This window comes from Nanorana parkeri, unplaced genomic scaffold (genome assembly GCF_000935625.1).
Source record: "Nanorana parkeri isolate BGI_ZX_2015 unplaced genomic scaffold, ASM93562v1 scaffold30, whole genome shotgun sequence".
Lineage (NCBI taxonomy): Eukaryota > Metazoa > Chordata > Amphibia > Anura > Dicroglossidae > Nanorana > Nanorana parkeri.
In genome coordinates, this window is record NW_017306298.1 from 1,356,077 (window position 1) to 1,379,910 (window position 23,834).

At 42.3% G+C, this 23,834-nt stretch overlaps 1 protein-coding gene across 3 annotated transcripts in view; it reads left to right on the plus strand.

Moving 5' to 3' along the window:
- The window catches only part of ELP4 (elongator acetyltransferase complex subunit 4), a 200,922-nt gene that overhangs the window by 24,616 nt on the left and 152,472 nt on the right, over positions 1–23,834 (plus strand). For all 3 annotated transcript variants that reach the window (XM_018567806.1, XM_018567811.1, XM_018567818.1), the window contains exons 3-4: positions 998–1,119; positions 21,548–21,682. In XM_018567806.1, coding sequence (XP_018423308.1) covers positions 998–1,119; positions 21,548–21,682 — 257 coding nt within the window. The remainder of the gene's footprint in view (positions 1–997; positions 1,120–21,547; positions 21,683–23,834) is intronic.

Here is a 23,834-nt window from a genome sequence, read left to right on the forward strand (position 1 = left end):
TGTAAATGGCGTATATAAGATATCTGCTGTCAGTGTGGATCCTTTGGGGTACTACAGGGAAGGGAATATCATAGGTTAGAAATAACCCAAATGAATGGACTCCAGCTTCAAAGTTACCTCCAAAAAGTATTAAGTTGTGTGTTTGAACCCAGTTATTGGGTCGCTAGGGGTTGGATGCACCCCCTACCTGTACTGGGAACCTGGTGAATACCTCCTAAGACTTACATTAGGGTTTGAAAATTAAAGAGAGAGGCTGATTGGTTACTGTGCACAGTTGCTCCAGATTTTGTCTGCTCCAGTTTTGATAAATTACCTTCACTGTATTGTGCACAGTTGACCACTTTGGGAATAAGGCTCTCATACAAAGCTAATCTTGTACTATCAACTGAGCAAGTGGTTACTATTAAGTGATCCATCTATGTCTTTTTGAGATATGTCTATATTTTCATCTTATCTAACACACAACAGTACCAATTTTTGGAGATACATTTGAACTTGGAGACCTTTCATTTGGGTTTGGCCATGGAGGCACATTGTCCCAAACCTATTAGATTCCCTGCAAAGTACCGTATATATTGTCTGATTTAAGCAGATTTATTTCCAAGAAACTCTTTAACATTGCCACCATTCCCCTATCAATCTTTGGGTGAAGTTGAAAATAAATAAATGAAGTAGAAAAACGAGTGCCCGGAGGAGCAGAGCCTGGTCACATGACCTGGCACTGCTAATGGCACCTCGGACTCTACACCATGACCTACATTATATGAATAACTCGAGAAATGCAGGTGTAGTGTTGGGTAAACACTACATTGTCCTGCAGGGAGAGGATGGCAGTATCCGCTCTTCGATTTAAGTAGGGCTCAGTTATTGGTCCTTCCACACACAATACAGATAAATAAATCTTGTAACTTTGGTCCATTGTGTGCTAGTGTGTGGTGGCCCAAAGCCATCGACCACTTTTGCATTATATGTTAACATATCACTTGTCTGTCCACAGAGGAGGATACGTACAGCACATACTCCAATCTTCTACTGAAGTATTTTGTGGCGGAAGGAGTGGTCAGTGGACATGAGATCTTTGTTGCTTCCTCCAGTGAGGATCCACAGAGGATATTGAAGGTATTTTTTTGTGTTTTTGTTTGTATATTACCAGTTAGCTTTTTAAATATGATGGTTTTGATGTCTTTTGATAAACAAGAAGAACTCTGTAAAACTCTAGTAAAGTCGCGCTTTGCCCATGCAGGGAAAATTAACACTGTCGCTTAATTGATGTGAATGCTTTCCTTTACTTTCCAACCATTCTTTTTGGCTACCTAGAGCAAAGATAAATGGTGACCATGTGAATCTTTCCCAGGGCTAGACACCTAAATTACCAAATGTCAGGCCCCAGTCATTTGGATGCAGGGACAGTCATTAGTCTTCTATATGCTCTGACCAGAGGTGGCATTTAAGTGTTATGTTGCTTGGCCTCGCTGTGTGTTTTCTATGATAAAGTACCATTTTTTGATGGGGTTCGCAGTTTATGACTAAGGAGCACAGCTGCTCTGGATTCATTACAGCCTGCAAATAAGTAATTGCAGCCCCTAACCTTTGGTAAGCAGCAGTCCTACCACACACTAGAAAGAAAAAAGACAGGGTGACAGGGTTAGGACCAGGCAGGTTCCTAGTGAGACCATCTGAGATAACATGTTAGAGGATCATCACAGATGTAAACTGCTCCAGCCCTTACCCCACCATACCATACCTTCAAAATGTACATGCTTGCTCTTATATATTTTTTTGTGTTAAATATAGAGATGTGTAGATTTGCCACTAGAGGTAGATCTCTCTCATATCCTCCAGTGAACCAGCCTCCCTACTTAACAAATGTTGATCTATATGCCACACAAGGGACATTATTTTCAGTGGGTCACCCGACCAGTCTACTTGCATTGGGAGAAAGAGTAATAAATCACAATCATTGTGTAGCACTGCTAAGTGGGAAGGGAGCTGGATATATATATAAAAAACAAGTATGGCCATTCCCTATGTACGTATATATGTACAAACTATACAGAAAAACAAGTCATGAGTTAAAACATGAATGCAGTGAATTACATCAAGCTTATCATTTTTATAAGCATATTAATTAACAAAAAACACATAGCTTCTCTGCCTTTTGGCTAAGATCAAGTGTAGCATCTGTTTTTATCAGTTTAATATTTAATACATCCCTATCTGGGGACCATATATTAAATTCATTTCTATAGCCATTCCTTGCATCAACCTGGTTTTGCAGTATCTCCAAGACCGGAAAAAAAAAAACACATTAAAAAGACTACATATTTTCAAAAATTTACCTTGAAATACCAAAGTGTTAAATCTGCAGATTCTCTACAGCTGATCAATTACCAGTAGCGGCATGAACTTAAAAGTAAACATGATTTCTTCTCACTCGTCTGGTAGGAAAGATTGGCTGAAGTTCTTCCTTGGTCACCTCTTCTGCCCCAGACTGCTGATTGGATGATGAAGGAGCAACATCACACTGATTAGGACATCTTTTGTGCTTTCACCTACTGTTAATATGTTCAGTCAAAGCAATGGTGCCTTGACTGGTTCAGGGCTCTTTCACACATGCGGCAAAACCAGGCGTTGGAGAAGCGTTTTTAACGCCTCTCTGCCGCCTATTAACACCCATGGGTGATAAAACAACAGCAACTGGCCAGTACAGTTCACGCATGGGCATTGCGGCAATAAAATACATTGCATGTCGCGTTCTGGAGGCATTGCCGCTGAAATAATGCCTCCATAGAAGTCTATTGAACCGCCTTTGAAATGCTCGTTCAACGCTCTCTAGAGGGTTGACAACGCATTAAACAAGCGTTTCACAGGCGGTTTTGCAATAGGAGGGACCCCAAGTTAAATGAAATAAAAATGTGCGTGGGGTCCCCCCCCTCATGATCCATACCAGACCCTTAGGTCTGGCCAGAAAGTCAGGAGGGAACCACCGAGTGAAAAAAAAAAATGTGCATGGGGTCCCAGAAATTAAAATGGGTGAACCCCACCCCCAAAATAACGGGAAAAAAGAACGTGTGGTCCCTCCTATCATTCCTACCAGGCCCTTGATCTGAGCACAGACCTGGCAGGGCAGGATCTGCCACACCAGGCCACATGCCCTCAGCACTGGGAGGGTGCTTTTCCAGGGTCCTCCCTGGAAAAGCACCTTGTCCCCGTGCTGATGGGGACAAGGGCCTCCTCTCCACAAGCCCTGGGGCATTAGTTGTGGGGGTCTGCGGGCAGGGGGGCTTATTTGCTTCAGGGTACCCCTTTAATTAAGGGGCACCCTGATGCGATGCCCTGCCCCCTTGTGAATGAGTAACGAGTAATTGTACCTCTACTCATTCACTAAAGGGTTAAGAGTAAGATGTACATAAATACACCACACATTTGAAAAGTCCTTTAGTTGAAGAAAAAAACACTACCCAAGTTTTTTAAAGTCCTTTAATTCTAAACAAAACACCCAAAAAGGTCAAAAAATGCATCCCTTGAACTAATCCAATGGTCAATCACATAGTCCAGCGTTGTCAACGTTGCCACCGACCCGTCGAAATAAAAAAAGGTCTGACGCCTGTTAACCCATCCTCATCTGACGAACACACGCCGCCAAATGACAGCAGCTGGCCAAATGTCAACATATAGACGGAGCTAGCGCTGAAGTCATGGTCGGCACCGCTCATTTGTTTTGATTCGGCCGTCACCTGAGAAGACCCACGGCCAGATGCCATACCTTAGAATGGCGAGTCTGTATTAGCTAATATCAAATAGAAGGTGAATATTGCAGCTGTTTGTTTTTATTTTAACGCATGCAGGGTAATTTTTGGTATTTCGGGTTTTCAATATGGTTTCCATTGATTTTTAATAGCGTGGATCTTAGAAATGCTGGCAGCATTCAAGCAGCAGGCAGTGTCTTCAGCTCGGCAAAGTCTATTAAGAATTCCACGGGCGTCCAGCTGTATAATATCACACTGTCCCGCTTACATCACGTTTCCCTGCCAGCATTCCAGTGCAGTAACAAAACGAGTGACCAAAACAATAGTGCCGGGACTGTCTTTCACTGGCAATGAAATGCTATAATTGTCCTGCTTTAATTTTATGATATGTTATGGGGAGGTTCCTGAACCTATAACCAAGACAAATATTGCTGATACTTGGAAGGGGAAAAGACGTTCTTTCAGGCCGTAATTATCACCAGGGAAAAATGTGTGTTAAGAAAAGAGACAAGTAAGAGATAAAAAGGCCCATCAACAGCGTAGGGTATATTATATACCACCCAGCAATTTATCCATCATCCTTTGAAAACATATTCATGCCTTTTGTACTCCCCGCTCTCTCAGAAAGTCAGCTATGAAGCTCAACAATGAAAGAGCATAGCAGAAAGAAAAAAGAAAAAAAAAGACTGCCGTGCCTAATGATTTTTGTTTAAACTATCAGACTGAGTGTACAGGAAGAATTCTGCAAACTTGTTATGTGTGCTCTGCCTGTCACCAGGTTGCTTATTTCTTATCAAGATTGCATGATCACATGCTAAAGAGAACCAGTCATGATTGAGCTTTAAACAAATCTGTGTATTGAGAAAAAGGGAGCTCTACCAGCCTTCCAAAGTACGTGTTGCAAAACGTCGGCACACGGTATGAATCCACGTAGCAAAATCCTCTTTATTAATTCATGTCATAGGGCATAACACCAGGTGTATTAAACATACTGATGCGTTTCAGCCCCCAAGGGCCTCAGTCAGACTGTGAATAAAGCCCTTGGGGGCTGAAACGGATTAACTCTTAGCACTTTGGTCTAGGGAGGAAAAAAAAAGTTATACTCTCCCAATCCTTTGAGCCGGCTTGCTCTTAAACCAGTCCTTCTAGCCTCTCTCACCCTCTGCTGCAGTGGTCTGAGGTCCCTGAGTCATCACATTCTATACACTGAGGCGAGGATGCGGGACACCAAGGGATATACCATCGCTGGAGTGTAGAAGAGAGCGCTGTCACAGCCTGCTAGCTCATAGGATCTGGTGAGTACAGCTTTGTTATTTTGCCCCCTAGACCCAAACAAGCAGTTAACACTTGCAGTGCGTGGTAGCCTAACTTGAAGGATTATTAAAAGTTTTGCCTGGAGTTCCGCTTTAACAGCCTCATCCACCTGTCAATGTGCCTCACTTTGTGTGAGGATCAATGGCAGCTGAGCCAGTGGGTTTGTTTGTAAACCATCCCTTGTGGTCTCCATGATTGTCTGTAATAGGGATGCACCGATACCAGTTTAGAGACGAGTGCCGATACTTGACATTTTCATGAGAACTACCAGGGTTGCAGCGGTTGCAGCTGGGACCTGGCTCTGGCGCTTCACCACCGTCCTGAAATCATTAGTCTGTATTGTTTTAGAAAAACTGTCACATGACAATAAACAAAAATGTATAAGTACTCGTATCTGTGAGTACTTGGGCAAGTATCGGTGCATCCCTTTATTTATATTTATAAAAACAAAATCATATAATACAACATAGATTTACAAATCCCAGCAGCTCCGTGTGCTCCTTACAAATGATAGCTGCCTCCTAACTTTGACATTTTCTCTAGTCTAGTCTTGGAGCTCGAAAACTATCTGTACTTGTACTGAGTACGGTACTTGGTATCGGTGCATCCCTAGTCTGTAATAGTGATCACATGGTCATGAATCATTCAGAGTTGCTCCTTTTCATTAGTGTGAGACCAGTGCTGTCAGAGATGACTATCAGGGTTATTCACAAAAGGGTGAAGAGCTTGGAGAAGGAAACAATCTAGGACAACATAGCTGAACTGGAAGTGAGTTGAATTTGAGAATTTTTCCAAATCAGCTATTTTGGCCTAGATTGTTCCCTTCTCCTGCCTTCTCCAAACTCTTCATCTTTTTGTGAATAACCCTGTAAGTTTTGAAACTAAAAGCCTACACAACTACAGATGCCTTGTTCCAATGTGGTGCGTAGATTAATATCCTCTTAGCTCAGGGTATCGTGGTGGGGAGCATTAGTCTACAGATTGGGGCAGAAGGGGTTAAACAAGGATACCTGTTATACAAAAACAAATAAAAAAACTTTAAAAAAAACAGCAAATCAATAAAAAAATATATATCTCGCCCATGTTTCCCCCTGGAGTTTATAAAATGACTTTTCATTTCAGATAGTATAATTATTATTATAGAGGATTTATAATGGTTTACGCATCGCTTTACAATATAAGGAAGACATTACAATCACAATACAATTGAAGACAAGATGGTAAGGAGGGCCCTGCCCGTGAGGGCTTACAATGATATAATCTCTGTTTTGCCACAGCAGAGCTGATAGTTGAAATCAGACTTGTAACGGATTGCATGCACTGTGAGTTTATAGGAGCAAGGTAGCTCACATAGGTGTTCTCAGTGCAGGGATATGCGCAGGAAGAAGGGTGGAGCAAAGTCTGCAAAGTTGCAGCCTAGGAAATATTGCCTTCTTTTTGCTTTATGGCTGTATTGCGAAGCCCAACGGGCAGGTCACAAGAGTATGTGCTTTATTTTTTAAACCTGTTACCAGGAAAAACAGTTTCCCTTATATTCTGCCCATTTGGTTGGAGTTGTCCTTTAACCCCCCCCCCCCCAAACTCTTTAATTATTATATAGGATGTATATAGCGCCAACAGTTTGCGCAGTGTTTTTACAATATAAGGAAGACATTACAATTCAAGACAAGATGGTAAAGAGGGCCCTGCCCCTGAGGGATTGCAATCTAAAAGTTAGGGGCCAGTTATACATGAGGTAGCTGTGTGGGGATGAATTGTTTGAGAACATGATGGTTCAGTGGTTAGGTTGAGGTGGGATAGGCTTCCCTGAAGAGATGAGTCTTAAGGGATCGCCTAAAGGCAGTCAAGGTGGGAGATAGACGGACAGGTTGGGGTAAGGAGTTCCAGACGATGGGAGAGACTCTAGAGAAGTCCTGGAGGCGAACATGGGAGGAGTAGACAAGGGAGCTGGAAAGCAGGAGGTCTTGGGATGAGCGGAGGGGACGGTTAGGGTGCTATTTTGAGACAAGGTTTGAGATATATCCAGGGGCAGAGTTGTGGACGGCTTTATAAGTGACTGTTAATATTTTGAATTTTATCCTTTGGGCGAGTGGAATGAGCTACAACCTTCTACAAATGCACGGCTTTTTTAAATGTAATGTTTTTGCTTAGGAATAAGTAATCGTTATTTAGTATGGAATCTGCCTTTCTATTGAATTTCATTTTTTAAATATACGTGTTTTTTTTTCATCTGTCATCTCCTGCTTCCCGAACGCTAAAAGGGCATGTACTGCTTTAAGCAATTAATGTTTCTTTCTTTTGCAAGAAAGTGACATGAAAGTTTAGAATTTACACTAGGGCAAGACAGCAGTAAACACGTTCCTCTCTCCCGCCTATGGGTACTGTCATTATTCTAGTGCCGTTTAACCCTGCGTGAGTCCTCCCTGCCTTGCTCTGTAATAATGGCTTGTGTGTTATAATAAGATAAATGCGAGTCATCAGTTAGCTTCTTGTTAAAGAGACACTCCAGTAAAAAAAAAAAAGAAATTTGATTTAAAATGTACGTAAGCCCTAACAATGAGCTTTTCTTATTTGCTTCCTTTTTGCTTTGTTGATGCAGACAGAGATAACTTCCAGTGTTCTCTGCCTGTGCTGCGCTCTTATTATTAAAGTCGGGTATACACGCTTCTATTTTTTTCGTTCGAACTGCGGGCTGAACAAAAAAAGTAGAGCAGATTCCTCCATCAATGCTTACGAGCGATGATGGAGGAGTGATGACGGACAAATTTGCATTGTATTCTGCATTGACTTCAAGCTCCGTTCGGACGAGAATTGTCCAACCGGCTCCTTCGATCAACTGATTGAGGGATGCTGCGTGGAAAGGTGCCAACAGCGGCATCCATGGTACGAATTTTGACTGCATCAGGAACCAACCAGAATTCAATCCATGTGTACCCGACTTTAGCGTTGTTCCCAGATATCTGTGTGGACTAAAGAACACCTGTCCCCCACCGTGAAGAGGAAAAGGTGATCTGCAGTCCTAAATACTTCCTAGGGTGACAATGTAGCTCTACCATAAATACAATATGGTAAGTGAGTGCTAACACCTTAGGACAGGAAGTGTGTTACTGTCAGGATCATCAGGAGACAATAATGGGTTAAAAAGCCTGAAAAAGAAAAGTAATAACTAGACAATAGACTGTTAGAGGGTAATTCCACTCTCTCACAAAATAAACTTACCCAGAGCATTCAACCACCTCTGCCCACCCCCGCTATTCATACATTTTAGCTGTATGCGGAATCCCCCTACACACACCACCACCCTGCACTACAGCGCCACATTGAGGATCCAGCATAACACTCTCAAGGGGCAAGCACTTATTGGTCAGTGTGGTCACTTCTCATCAGCATGGTCATGTGACCGTGCTGACCAATGAGCACTCACCATTTGCAAGTGTTATGCTGGATCCTCAGTTTGGGGCTGCAATACGTTGTACAGTATACAGACTATACACCTGCTAACAGTAGGAACGGGGGGGGGGCGCATAGAGGTAAAATGTATGAATAGCGGGGGTGGGCGCAGATGTTAGAAAGTGGAATTACCCTTTAAACTGAATCAGAGAAACAACGTCCAGTGTTTTACAAAGCTGGCTGCCATTTTAAGGTATAATTTTACTTTCTCACAAATATGGAAAAATTTAACATACCCACATCACCCCGCCACCTCCCCCTGCCCCCCGCTGCACCTCCATCCTGAAGTCCCTGCCAGCATTCATTGGGCAGCACAGTCACATGACCACGATGAATGAGAAGCTGTTCTTACCTCCGGTACCTGGCTCTCAGCTCAGAAGTATGGTCATGTGATAGTGCTGACCAATTGTTGCTCAGCATTTGAGAGCAATATGAGCATTCCATACTGCGCGACTGGGAAATCCTGTGTACCGTGTACGGACCACTACACTGGCTGACAGGGACTTCAGGAATAAAAGTGTAGCAGGGTCCAGGAGTGGTGGTGGGGTGCTGTAGGTAATTATTTTTTTTTACAATTTGTGAGAAAGTGAGCTTACCCTTTAGTTCTGCATGAATGCACACCAAAGCTCGCGCATTCACGCAACACGTTAAAAACATGTGAGTTCTTGCAGTGCCTTTACTTGTTAATGGCACCCCAAACACGGCCAGTAAAATGTGTGTTTTTGACCGCGTGTTGACGCACATCAAATGTGCACAAAGGTATGGTGAAAAGACGTGTGAAGCTCGCAGCTGAAAATGCATGATCTTTTTTCTGCATTTGTCGCACATGTGGCAGCCCATTGAATTGAATGGGCTGACATGTGTCAAGGCGCATGTACACGTGGCGTGTGTTCAGGTGACACAAGTGTGATCGGGGCTTTGAACTAATTGATATCCCTAATTTTGAGCTAAAGGGTGTTTGCAAGGCTTCAATCCACACCAAGCTTGAATAAAGTTTTGCAGATGCTTTGTAAAAGCTTTCGTTACACACTGCTCTTATAAAAGCCAATCCCTGTATATGCAAAGTTCAAGAACCTTTAAATGAGAAACTATCCGCATGCACGCAATGGGGAGAATTTATCGAAACTGGAGCAGACATAAATTGGAGCAGTTGCCTATGGCAACCAATCAGCATCTCTCTTCAGTTTGCTCAGTTGGGATTTGAAAATGAGACAGAGAAGCTGATTGGTTGCAATGCAAATCTACTCCACATTTTGTCTGCTCCAATTTTGATAATTCCCCCCCCTAATGTGTTTGATTAGTGGCAGCCAACAGCAGTGTGGCCAGATTTATACCCTGTACAAACCAATGACCCCGGGCTGCCGCTTTTTGCTTGTAACTACTCAATTGAGTGGCCACATGCAGTTAGGGTCCCTGATCGGCCCTGGATGCCGATAGTTTGTGTCCAAGGATGGCATTTGTTGGATGCAGATATTCATCCAGTTTTTTTGCAGCTCTAGCACAGATTGCTGCTGCAACCAAATGAGTTTCTCTTCACCTGAACGCTGCACTCCAGACACCTCTAGCCACCCGTCTGAAGGAGCCCTTACTGCACTAAATAAATATTAACCCATGGGTTACCGAAGGCTGGCGTTGAAGACTTGTTTGTAAGCAATTTTAAGCACCGTAGCTATTTGGCTGAGTCATTTTCAGTATTAAGACACGTCAGCTTGGCAAGGCTTCTGTTTTTGTCGCGTGATTTATATAACACCTGCTCAGGTTAAATGAAACACACATACCATATTCTACCCGGTGTGGCATAATCTTGTTTCTTCACCATCCCTCTTTAGCATTTAATTGCTGTTTCGGTGGGTTCCATTTGCTATAACACCCTTGCTGCTGTCTTCATCTTACATGATGTTTTTAGCTTGAGCCAGGTACATTGAAATATTTCTCATCGGCATCGTTGTTATCTTATCCAAAGGATCTCTAGTTTTTTTTTCCCCATGTTCAAACATATCCTGACTCCCTTTAACTTTCTTCTTAAACATTAACTTAAAACTTAACACTTGACCCTGACACTTAAAGGATTATTAAACCCTCGCTTATTTTTGCATATATCTACTGCTAGAAAGCAGTAGATATATGCAAAAACATTGTTTTAAAAAGTTTACAAAAGGATTAAAACATACCTGTTTCTCCGCCGCACGCTCCCGTCCGAAGATCTGAAGATTCTCGGGCGGCCGCAAAGGGTCATTGAAAGTTTGCATTGACAATTAACAGTGTATCAGGTTAAGCTTCATTAACTACTGAGAGATTATAAGATGGCATTCCTTATGCCTGATCGAACTTGAGGTGCGATAAGGGTCAGACTATTTGCAGAGAAAGAAAAATATTTTGCTCTGGGCATCTGCCAGTATGGAGTGAGTAAATAGAAATAATATTGTGTACTTGATGTCTGTAGACACTTCTGTTAGACTCATCTTAGTTTGATGACTTATAATTAGGCTCAATTGATGTCATTATTTTGCACTCAGTGAACATACCTGCGGAATGTAGGCATTTGTAACATGGAGGGCATTCGTCACTGTTAGCTGTTTCTAAGAAGTGGCTAAATTGGCTGTTGTCCTCCTAGGTAAGGCCAGTTAGTTTGTACTGCATCCCTACATTAGGCAGACAATGTGCGACTAAATAAAAAAAAAAAAAGAGGGATTACAAAATAGTGTTTATCCCACCGATCCAAACACTAAAACTCAAATGGCTTTTTTTTATGTGTAACAGACGGGCGACGAGCGACATGGAGCTAAGACAGCTCCATTGAATAGCATTGGCCGGTGACTTCTTGCAATATCGCGCGGAAAAAATGCGCGATATTGCAATGGAAATCGCACAATAAATCGCTTAGTGTGAATGGGGCCTAACACTTTCTCATCAATATATGGAAGGAGGGGGAAAAAAATAAGTAAACAATCTAAGAATCAAACACACATAGTTACATAGTATTTGAGGTTGCATAAAGACCTTTATGTGTAAGTGTGTGTGTGTGTGTGTGCACGTGTGTATATGAGTCCCTTGGGAGTCTAAGGTTTTAAGAGTACCTGTACCCCTGTATGTGATGGTCTCTGAGGAAGGTATCTAATTGATTTGCGAATGATTCAATACTCTCTGTTGATACCACTGCTTGTGGCAGGGAGTTCCAGACTTAACCGCTCTGGCTGAAATTCTAACAGTGAAAGTGGTTTTTGTTCTGGAAACTCCATTCATTCCAAAATCAAATGTTAAAAATAAGAAAATCATACAAAATTTCGAACAACAATCGCCAAGCCTCTGATGGTATTTTTGAACACTTTTTCATACGAATGTTCATGCGAAAATCTACCTGTGTATACGCTACTGTAGCTCACAGGGAAAAATTTCCAGCATGACGCACACTTCAAACTATCTTATTGGCCAGCAAGGCACTCTCATTGGACAGACACCTGTCAGGTGATTTGAACTTAGCAGTAATGCAGATGCCAATACTGAAGCCAAAACTAGACAGGGCACCAATGCAGGATACAACATATCTGGAATATCTGGAATGACTGCAGGAACCTAATATGTACAGTCTTGAGAAAAGAAGGGAAGGGGGGGCATGGTGGAAATGTTTAAAGAACTCCAGAAATGTTTTTATAACCTTTGCAGTGGGGCTACCCCCATACTGCAAGGGTTAAAGGAGAACTATGGGGTTAAGGCTTTTCCCCATAGTTCTCCTTAGGGTAACGGGAGGACACAAACTAGCGTCCTCCCGTCACCCTAAGCTCAGTATACCGCGAGCTACAGCTCGCGGTATACTGAGAAGCCACAGTATACCACGAGCTCCTGCTCGCGGTATACTGAGACGCCGCAGCTGAAGCGGATCCCGACAATTATGTCTGGATCCGCCCAGCTGCGTGAGTGACAGCTGGCTCTGCCTATCTAGAGGCAGAGCCAGCTGTACCCGCCCCCTCCCCATCCGATCCGCTGGTGGGGAGGAGGGAATCCAGTCCCTCTGTCACGGCAGAGAGCTGTGACAGGATCGAGAGGTGAGCGAACGCCGGTATGTGTTTGCTCACCTCCCGATCTACTGAGCCGACCTATGACAGTCTCATTGTCACAGGTCAGCTAGAACTATGAGGTGAGTGAAAAGCACCTCATAGTTCTCCTTTAAGTGCTTGTTTGTGTCTAGGTTTGTAAAAAAAAGTTATACTCACCTGAAGCTCTGAGCAGGCTTCTTCTTGGACTGGTCCTTCCAACGTCTCCACCCCTCCTCTGCAGTGCTCTAAGGTCCCGTAAATCATCACGTCTATACACTGTGTATACATGTGAGGACGTCAAGGAAGATCCCAATGGACTCAAAATGAGGAGACAGGCTGGAAGGAGCGATGTGACAGCTGGCCGGCTCGGAGCTTCGGGTGAGTATATCTTTGTTATTTTTGTCTCTAGACACAAAGGAGAACTTAATCCTTGCAGTGCGGGGGTAGCCCTACTTCAAAGGGTAATAAAAAGCCTTCCTGGAGATCTTCTTTAAATACATTAAGAGTGTGAATGACGTTCAGGAGGACAGCATTTTTAATATGAAGGTAAAGATCAAAAACACGGTGATATGACCTTGAACTAGCGGGAGGAAGTTTTCAAAACTAAAAATTTTTTACCAAAAAAATAGATGATGCTTGAAACAGGCTTCCAGCAAAGGTAGTGAGTCAGTCAGTAATAAGTGAATTGAAACATGCATGAGACAAACGTAGATCTAAATAAAAACCCCATAGAATCAAAAATTGGGCAGACTCATTGGACCACTTGTTCTTTTTTTTAATCACCCTTTTATGTTTCTATTTTTATATGATACAGCAAGGACCTTGGGGTCCTGCCCTTCTCTTAAGGGTCACGTGAGGACATATTCTAACGTCCTCCCATGACCCAAAGCTCAGTATATAGTGAGCTATTGCTCACTATATACCGAGATCGCCGCAGCCGGGACGGATCCCGACAATGCTGTCGAGATCCGCCCAGCTGCTTGAGTGACAGTGAGTTCTGCCTATCTAGAGGCAGAGCCAGCTGTACCCGCTGATGGTATGAGCAATGGTATGCGTCGGCTTCACGATCTATAGAGCCGACCTATGACAGTTTCATTGTCACAGGTCGGCTCTAACTATGAGGATGAGTGGAAATTACTCACCTCATAGTTCTTCTGAAGGCCTGGTTCACACCTGAACGTTTTGTAGCGCGTTCAACGCTCGACGAACGCTCTACAAAACGCTCAAACATCTAAATCCCATTGTATTCAATGGGTCTGGTTCACACCTTGCCGTATTTCCGCCCGTCCGAACGCGATACAAAACGGCCTACGCCCAAAGAAGTACATGTACTTCTTTGGGGAGTTTTGGTCTCGCGTTCCTATTGGGATACAGCCAAGTAGCCCTCGGAAACGGGCGTTTTTTTACCGCGAATCGCGACAAACGCGCATATTCAATACGCCTAGGTGTGAACCCAGTCTTAAGCTCACCGTACATGTTACAATTTGACTACAAAATCTTTGTACACTCTCTAGATTCAGCAAAATTAGGCAGGCCCTTGCATTACATAGCTGTAGATCTGAAGGAGATTGTGCAGTTAGACTGTAACGTGTGGTGAGCTTAATATTTCAGCTTTTAGTAATTATAAATACATACAAACAACGGGCTTCTATCGGCGGGCTTTGATCCTATGCTGATGGCAACAGTTTGACACCATTTTTTATATGCTTCTGACATAATGCGGAATGCATTGACAGGTGCATTTGCCTTGCAGTTGACCTTCTTCTGTTTCAGTGGGTCCGGGCCTGACTGAGGCCTTGATGGATTTTCCCTCACTTCTTATGCCAGTGATCAGGTTGCCACTATTATATGCCACTGGTTTTAACTATTATTTACTTTATTAACCCTGTTGCTGCCTTTGCTGTATGCCATATTGTGGTGGCAGCAGGGCCCTGTAAGCAGACTCCCGGCTCTCTTCCATGGGCAAAAGTATCCTGTGCTCTGTGTATTTGTGTGTTCATATAGATGTGGATTGCACAGTGTCAAAATACAATAGCGAGCAGGGAAGATTCGCCCGGGAATGATGGGGAAATCGTGTAATTTCTCTCATTCAGCCCAACAAGAAATCTATACATGTAAGACTTCATAAGAATTTTTGAAGTATTGTGCTACTGCAAATGCTGCTCATTATTGTTAACACTCAGACCTTTCCGTTATCTTATGATGTTTAACTTTGTGTTACTTTTTTATATAAATTGATCCAACGTACACGACGTTTGCTGTCAAACAAACAGTCATTCCAAGCAGTCAAGCAAAGATAACAAATGTAAATGAGTAAAAAGGTCAAATTTGATGGTTGCAGACGGCCTGCCCATATTTTTTGTCTTTCAAACATTTAAAGGTCACTTCCAACCAAAACTGTTTTTTTTGTAGTGGATTGAGTCTTATGCTGGTGCTGGTCTTATCGCTCTGGGATACCAGAGGCAAGTCTTTCAATAAAATAATTTGTCAATTTTTCCTCAACTTTCATTTTTCTAACTGAACAATGATAAAAAACTTGTTTCTGTGTGTGTGTTGCAGAAAACAAGTTGACCACCTTCATGAGGGTGTCAGTATACATAATATATATATGCAAATTAAATTTGATGCTTTTAAAATGACTGCTAGATTTCTGGCTGCCATGCTGATGCTTTGGCACAGCCAGGTGACTAGCATCTTTAACTAGAGGGCCAGCAGTGCCATATTTTTCTCATGACAGATTCACTTTAAATATGGTGAATTTATGAAGTGGAATAAACATCTTCTCTGGCTTAAAGCAGAACTCTAGTCTTAAATAAGATAAAAATAAGATTTAAAAAAAAACAGCTGCAATATTCACCTTCAATTCAGAGTTTTCTTGTGGCAAGAATTATTTAGCCCACCTCCTCTGAGCCCAGGTTACCATGGACCTTCCCCAGCCAGTGATTGGACAGTAAAAGGAGAAACAGCACAGTGATGAGCTCATCTGCCTGTCACTCTGATCTCTCCTTTTCAGCACATGAACTGATTGGCTCCTGGTACTGCTTCCTATTCTCACACTCCAGCCCTGTTGTACAGGGAATACAAGAGGCTGATACCAGGTCATATTCAGGGACTTACACTGTTGCGTTTAAACAGTACGTTTAATGATGTAATGATGATTACAGAGTTGCATTAATTTGCTTCTTTTATATCTGCCTAGAGTTAAGCTTTAACATTTTGTGAATTACAATATTTGAGCCAATAATGGCTCAGGGAAGGGTGCCAGCCAGAGCTGTCTGTACTTTCAGTCCAAGATAATTTCAAATATATGCTGGCTAAAAACTTTAGGTAGCATTATCTGGCATCTGTTGTAATCTCCAGTGGGATCAGGTAGCCACCATTGTGTAAGTGAGATAAACAGATAGTGATGCACATGTTACTAGAAGGCCAGTGGATTACCTGAATGACAATGAAAGACAACACACCTGGGACATTGCTTCAGTGATCCATAAATGGAAACTATAATGGTTTGGGGTGGATTTTATCTTAATTCATTTTTTAAGTAGTGCTTTATAGCATGACAGGATTCCCAAGAATCGTGGGTTAGCTAAAATGCAACTTAATACCTGAACAGGGTAAAGGTGGGGGGGGGGGGGGGAAAGTAGGGTCCTTGGGTCAAACTAAAGTGAGTTTGTTTCTTACATGTCCATAATAAGTTGTCACCTTTAGAATCGTAGTGTATGATCCATGGTGTCCATGTTTTGAGAAGTTATGTGGGTATTGTTAAGAATAGCTGTAAACGTTTCACTAATTGAGGTTTCTGTGGGCCTTTGCATAACCTCTTCAAAGTTGAGGGAGAACTGTCACCAGGATCTAGCAACAGTTAGTGCCTGGTGGCTGTGAAGACGAAAGCTACTAGTTTTCCTTGGTCTTTAGTCAAGAATGGGAGTTTTCTATTTAGTATGACCTTTCATGGGAGTAAGACAGCAACTAAAAATAGCGTGCATGAGGTTTTATACTCAGATCCATAGTTTCTGTACCTTAAGACATTCCCACCAAATGTTGAACAAGGAGCTCTTGGAGATACATTCCCTGAAGCAGAGGGAAGAGACAATAGGAGTCTATTGTGTGACTATCTGGAGTGAAATGCTGTACCAGAAAATTAAAGTGACAATCCTAAAAGTGCATTCAAGTAGCTTAACTATTAACAAAAATGTATCTTATTTGTGTATCACTCAGCTGTAGATCCTCAAATCATCTCTGAATTGGTGCTGACATTGTCCTTCCTCCTGGAGGGTGGTGACTTTTGTTCCCCATGGTCCCTGTGTGTGTAACCTAGCCACCACTCCAAGCTCACTCCTGCGATGGACTACAATTTCACGTTTAGTTTACTGATTTGTATTGAGATTGTAGTCCATCATGGTATTATCACGTACCTGATGGGGAGACTGACCGTGTGAGGAGGCTTCCCTTGCACCTCGTGTCCTGAGGCCTCTGGAGGTGGAGACAGAGACCTGGCAGACAGCGAGTGGCACGGGTGCCAGTGGTGTTGAAACCGTGCAAGCAGAAGGTTGCTTCTGTGGCTGAGCTGGGGTAATCTGGAAATCAGGGTCAAAACAAGCCGAGGTCAAACCAGGAGAACGTAGACACTACAGAGGGATCAGGCAGAGACAAGTCCAGTAATCAATCCAAGGTCATTGGCAGGCAGTGAGCAAGAATAGTCGAGGCAAGGTATCGGGTCAAAATCAAAATCAGTTCACAGGGACAGGTAATCACCGGATACTGAAGCACGGGGAGGGGCTGAAGACAATCCAGCAATCCATGGATGTATAGGCCGGGTTTAAATAGGGAAGTGGAACGATTAAGTGCTTCACTTCCGGTGCGGCATTTGGGGCGTTTTCCTATGGGAAGTCTGCGTTATGTGCGTCACTTCCGGTGCACCATTTTGCGCGTTTTCCTATGGGAAGTCCGCGTTATGCGCATGCGTGTAAGAGTTCTCCGAAAGGGGACTTGGCGCATGCGCCGGAGGGGAATGTTGCTGACCGGGTGTGAGCTTGGAGTGGTGACTACTTTACAACACACACAGGGACCATAGGGAACAAAAGTAGCCCCCCTCCAGAAGGAAGGACAGTGTCGGCACCAATTCAGAGGTGATTTTGAGGATCTACAGTTGAGTGATACACAAATAAGATACATTGTTGTTAATAGTGAAGGTACTTGAATGTATTTTCAAGATTTAACTCCTGAGTTTAGTGTCACTGTAAGACCTTTTAGTAATTTTACAGTGCTGAAGTATTTTACCATATCTCATCTCATTCTGCTAGTTTGTGGTCCCTAGGTCTGTTTCCTCTTTGCTGACATATGGCATTATGGATGGAGTTGTCCATGAGGGTAAGGAGGGGGTTTCTTACTATGCAGAAGTAGAGCTTTACATAATAGAATGTGCTTGGGGGGTTTTCAAGGACTATATGTAATAGACCGCAGTAGTTTCTGATGATAATTTAATAACCTTTGTTAATTTTGGGATTGTTTCACAAGATTATAAAACATTTTTTTAAATCCTGGTTTTCAGAACAATAGGTTCACTGTGTGTAAAGGTAAACTACAGAAGAACTAGACTTTATCGTTCTTTGTCATTCCCTCCAGACTAATTGCATTGCTTAAAGCGCTAAAAGGAAAGCACGATAATTATAAGACAAGGTTAGAATTAAAACACACGACTAAGAAAGTAGACATCTAATCGTGTCTTGTTATTCGCAGGGCTAATAAATGAACACTACTTAATTACATTAATAAGGTGTTTAAAGATCGGTTTTAATTTGCCAAATAATGTTGTTTGTTCCTATTAAATGTAAAAACTAAATAGGTGCAAAAAAAAAAAGAGGTTTATACACCACACACACACACACACACTAAAATGATACACATTCTATTTTCCTATTATATATAGGTAGACACTTCAAATGCTGCACACACAATATCATTTAACTTTATATACAATGCATACACTGGACCCATTTGGCAGAAATAATGTTTATTACATGCATTTTCCACTTGCACAGGTTGGGATAGCACCACCCTAGCATGCTAGCTTGGGAATTGTGTAAATCTAAAAAAACAAAACAAATAAAATAACCCAATTACTGAACAGCCAGTATAATAATATATCGTATTTATTATGTATCAAAATACATTTAAAAAGTCACAAAATTCATCAACTCTAACCCATTATAAACTGATTGTAAGCTCTCACAGGCAGGGCCCTAACTATCTAGTATTGAATTGTATTGTGAATGTAATGTCTTCCTTATATTGTAAAGCACTGCACAAACTGTTCGCACTATATAAATCCTGTATAATAATAATAATAATAACCGTTCATCCTCAGTATTTTATGACAGTACTCTTTTGAGTACTGCCCAAGAGATTGTTTATCAATGAAGGGTCTTAGATTATTCATAAAAGAATTTCAAACAAGCATCTGCAATATTAGACGTTTAACAAATCTCCCAAATTAAATATAAATAAGTGGGTAATCCACAGGATTATACCAGGGACGTGCGGGCAGGGAGGCAGGTGAGGCAGAGTCCAAAATTAAATCTCCCAAATTAAATATAAATAAGTGGGTAATCCACAGGATTATACAAGGGACGTGCGGTCAGGGGAGGCAGGTGGGGCAGAGCCTCACCTAGTATTATGGAGAAAAAAACTGTCATCTTCAAGTCCGAAGCTGACAGCTTTTTCTCCATTCAGATCGGCTTGTTACAGGTTACACAGCAGTGAAAGCCTCCCCGCTGTGTGACCTGTTATGGACAGAGCGCTGCATCTTAATTACAGGCACCGCTGCATCCGGCTTTTGACAGGTAGTTAGGTTACACAGCAGCGGGCTTCCCCACTGCTTGTGTAACCTAACTTGGGGAGGCAAGAGCTGTCACAGCCTCTACTCTGTGTTAGAGGCGTGAGCTCTGTGAATGGCTTGGACCAATGGCAAAGCGCCATTGGTCCAAGCTGTCCAATCAAAAAAACGAAGAAAAAAAAAAACAGTGAGAACATTAATCTCGATGCCTCACCAGTGACAAGCAAGCGAGGGACAGGGAGGCTCCTCCCTTCCTCCTCCCCACACTTGGTTACTGAGCTGGAAGCTTCATCAGGATGAGGCGGAGCTTCAGCGGGATGGGGGGGCGGCGCATTTTCCCTCTTCATTGAAGCACAAAGGAAATAGTGTATTGGACATGCTTGTTGTATTGATGTTATAAGTTAAATCCGATAGAAAATCACAACTGATCTAGGCAGTGCCCAACAATTTAGGAGATGGCTAAGGCCCCATTCACACACGAATCGGCCTGCACGTACAGCTCCGTGCTGCGTGCGGGGCCGTACCAAGCAGCTGCCGGAAAGGACAGGTGCTGCGTGTGACCAGTACGCAGCACCCATCCTTCTCTATGGGGCTACACGGCCGTACGCCCCCCTACGCTCACCTCAACTGCAGGTCCGTAGGGGTGCAGGGTTTTCTGGCCGAGACGCATACAGGATCCATTCCGGCGGCGTATGCTCACCCGCACCTCTACGGACGTGCAGGGCGGGCCAGCGTGGGGAGGACGTAAAGCTGCGTAGCCCCATAGAGAAGGACGGGCTGCGTACTAATCACACGCAGCACCTGTCCTTCCCGTCAGCTGCTTGGTACGGCCCCGCACGCAGCACGGAGCTGTACGTGCAGGTCGATTCGTGTGTGAATGGGGCCTAAATGTCTCAAAGCCTATTTTTGACTAGACCTCTACCCATGCATGGACTATATTCCCATTGGTGTTTGAATGTGCACTCTGAGCATCCCCAGATTCTGAGTATACTGAGCTATAATATTAATTTTCACTTTATGCTGCCTGAAACTTTTCTGCACCAGGACATGGATTTACATTGTCTTCCCTGGCAGTAAAAGCCTATCAGGAGAGTATTAGGGATGTTGGTGGGGGCCAGCAAATATTTCACACTCACTGGATACTCGTCTTCTCCATCTATAGACCACAGAAAACAGGAAACACACCTGAATGAAGCAAAGTTATTTCATTCCCCATGTGCTAACTTTTTAGGATATTAAAAAGAAACAGAAACTGAAGACGCAACACATCATATGGTCTGACACTGTGATATAATTAAAAAACATGTTTTGCTGTTTAAAATAATAGATTACTTTAACAGTCTATTCTTCTGCGGCATGTTCCTAATGCATGGGTGGCACTTTTATGATTGTTGCTGCTTGGGTAATTTTTGAAAGCTTAAATACCATAAATTTCTACTCTTCGCTTATGAAAATGGTTATATATTAATCACAATGAGAGTCTGAATATAGTTTTGCTTTCAGGGGAGACATTTATAACTGCATAGTAGTATGCAAGCATTTAATTATAAAATACAAATACAAAGGGCTTACCCTTATCATTACACTTCATCTGTTGCTAACTAATCACACAGTGATTCATGTGCGCTCATTAAAGGGGGTTTTCTATTTGACAAGCAATACTGATGTTTGTGCTTAAGCTATAGGTCATAGTACATCTTTATTATAGGCAATATAATGGTTTAATAGTAGATGGATTTTTTTTCTACATGTTTTGTGAAAAAAAGCTTTTATTCCAGTTTAAAGGGCCAGCCCTACCTAGCCCAACATTTTAGATATAGGTGAAGCCTTGTGGGCTCTTTTACACCCCGACTTCCTGTATTTTAGAGGACCTTCAACAGCATGACCTCCTTGTCATTTCTTTCAGCTCTATCCCTACCCACCTCAGGTTCTCACGTATGCTACACAAAGGGTGATCCCATGCTTTCTTTTATAATTTATAAGGTAAAGTAAAAATCCAACAGGCCCTTGTATTTGAAAAATAGCAACCTGCGACGCTCAGTTGCCAGGAGCTGAGCAGGACACTCTGGCTTGCATCCCTCCTAGCTCTTGGCAACCAGTGATCTTTCTTCTATTTATTTGTGTTTATTTTATAATTCCATTTTTTTCCAATCCTTTTCTTCCAGGACCTACCAACACCTCTCACAGGTGAACTACCTAAACAAGTGGATCTTGAGCCGAAAGTTGAACCTGAGGCTCTTGGATTGGCAGGGGACAGTATGAAGATCGCCTGGCGCTACCAGAATTTGCCAAAAGTCGAGGTGATATTTTAGTTAGTTTTATTTGTAATTTTGCATAATATCAGACTTCAGAATCCATGCTTTTTCTTATGTTAAAAGGAGAGCTTAAAAAAAGAATTGGAGAGGAGTTCTAGAAGGATCCTATTTTATGACCAGTTAATGCTCTCATACTATTACCTGCTACTTCTTTAAAGTACTTGCCCTCTACTCTAATGTGGGGCCATTTTGAAAGCCAAATCTCTGATACTTCTAGGTCGTGATAAAGCTTACCTGCCCCCTCTCATGTTCCTATTGACCAGTGAGTCAACCCATCATCCTAATAGGACTATAGGAATGTGTAGGACGGAGGGTGCAAATTTCTTCACTACTATGAAGTGTTTGGAGTTTTTTGGTGGAACAGCCCACCAATCAGGCATAATATGTATTCAAATGCTGCTCCAGGCACCTCCTAGATGGCTGCAGTTTAGACCTGACAGCATTTTTATTCCAATGACAGAGTTTTCTAATGTTGCAGTTTTACAAAATGTTCTTAAAGGAAAATTTCAACTTATAGTGATAAATCTCCACGACACAGAAGTGAGGTTTTGCTCTTGCAAACTTACACTTATTTAAAGAGACTCTGTCGCTTTGTCCTCAGTGGAGCACTGTGACATCACCGCCACCAACGGCGTCCAGTCATGGGGTGATGATCTAGAGCTGGTCGGATGGGCTGCCAATCATGTGATCATTGTGACAGTTAATCACAATGATCACATAATCAGGAATTCCATGAATGCAAAATGCACACTATTGTTTCTGAGCCCTACTACGCATATAAACAACAAATACTATACACATATGGGGTATCCTCATGCACCTGTGGAGTAGGAGAATTTATGTTTTGTTTTTTTGTGGGGGGGTTTATGTTGTGGTAATGGCAAGAAATATAAAGCTAAAATTGTAAAAATGTTTTTTTTTTTTTTTAAATGAAACAAAATCACAAGATATCCATTAATATTTAAGGTCCAATTTGTCCTGAAAAAAAAGCAAGGTGTTATTTACGTGGCTACAAAGATATTTCAGTTTTAACTACTCATGTCCAAAGCTGGCCATACACCTATAGATTATCTGCAGATTTTCTATAGTCAAATGGAAAAAGTGCAACAGATTCCTCCATCTACGCTAAACTGTGTGGATGGAGGAATCTCCCACTGGGACAAGCATCAGTATCTTGCTATTCGACTCCGCTGGCTCTAAAAATACCTGAACAGTCTGATTGGATGCAGTCATTGATCAGGTATTTTGAGAGCCAGCGGGGCCGACTAGCAAGATACTGAAGCTTGGCCCAGTGGGAGATTCCTCCATCCACACAGTTTAGCGTAGATAGAGAAATCTGTTGCACTTTTTCCATCTCACCATAAAAAAATCTGCAGATAATCTATAGGGGTATGGCCAGCTTTACTTGCAAAACTGGGTTCAGGCTTTAAGGTTTCTCTTTACCTTCGTCATTTAGAGGTTAAAATACCGAACATGTTAAAATGTTGTACTGGAACTGAAAGTAGTGTCTTGGCATACAGTGTTGTAGATGTTCAAACTAAAACTAAAGTGTATCAAATTGCAGAACAAAGCACAAAAATGTTGTGTATTGCAGCGTACCAGTCTTTAGATGTGGTGCCTGCATTTGTTTTCTTTTTTTCAGACTCACTACATTTTCTACATAAAAATACCCGTTGATCTTGCCAGAAATCCAGCATGCTTTTAATCAGCATTGCTATCAGGTCTCCCCAGTTATTTTCTGTGAACTACAGAACACCCTCTCCCATATTACAAAGTCAGGTTGAGGGGGAAGTGTTATATAGCCTGTCTTAGGATGACATTGCCACTGCTCTGTAGATATGGTGCAGTAAGTGAGCATTGACACTCTAGTAGAGAAAGTGCATTACTGACAGGCGTCCCCTAGTGAAGAAAAATAAAACAAAGGCAGACACCACATCTAAGGATTGGCAAGCTGCACCATATATAAAATTTTTATTTTTGGGTTGTATATGCCTTGATACTAAAGATGAAGTTTGTCATTGGACACCAGAATAAAAACCAAAAGGGTAAATCTGACTGAAAAGAAAAAAAAAAAAAAGCTTTGGCTTTACATACACTTTAAATGCAGTAGAGAAAGTCAGGTCTCCAAGGTGGCTCT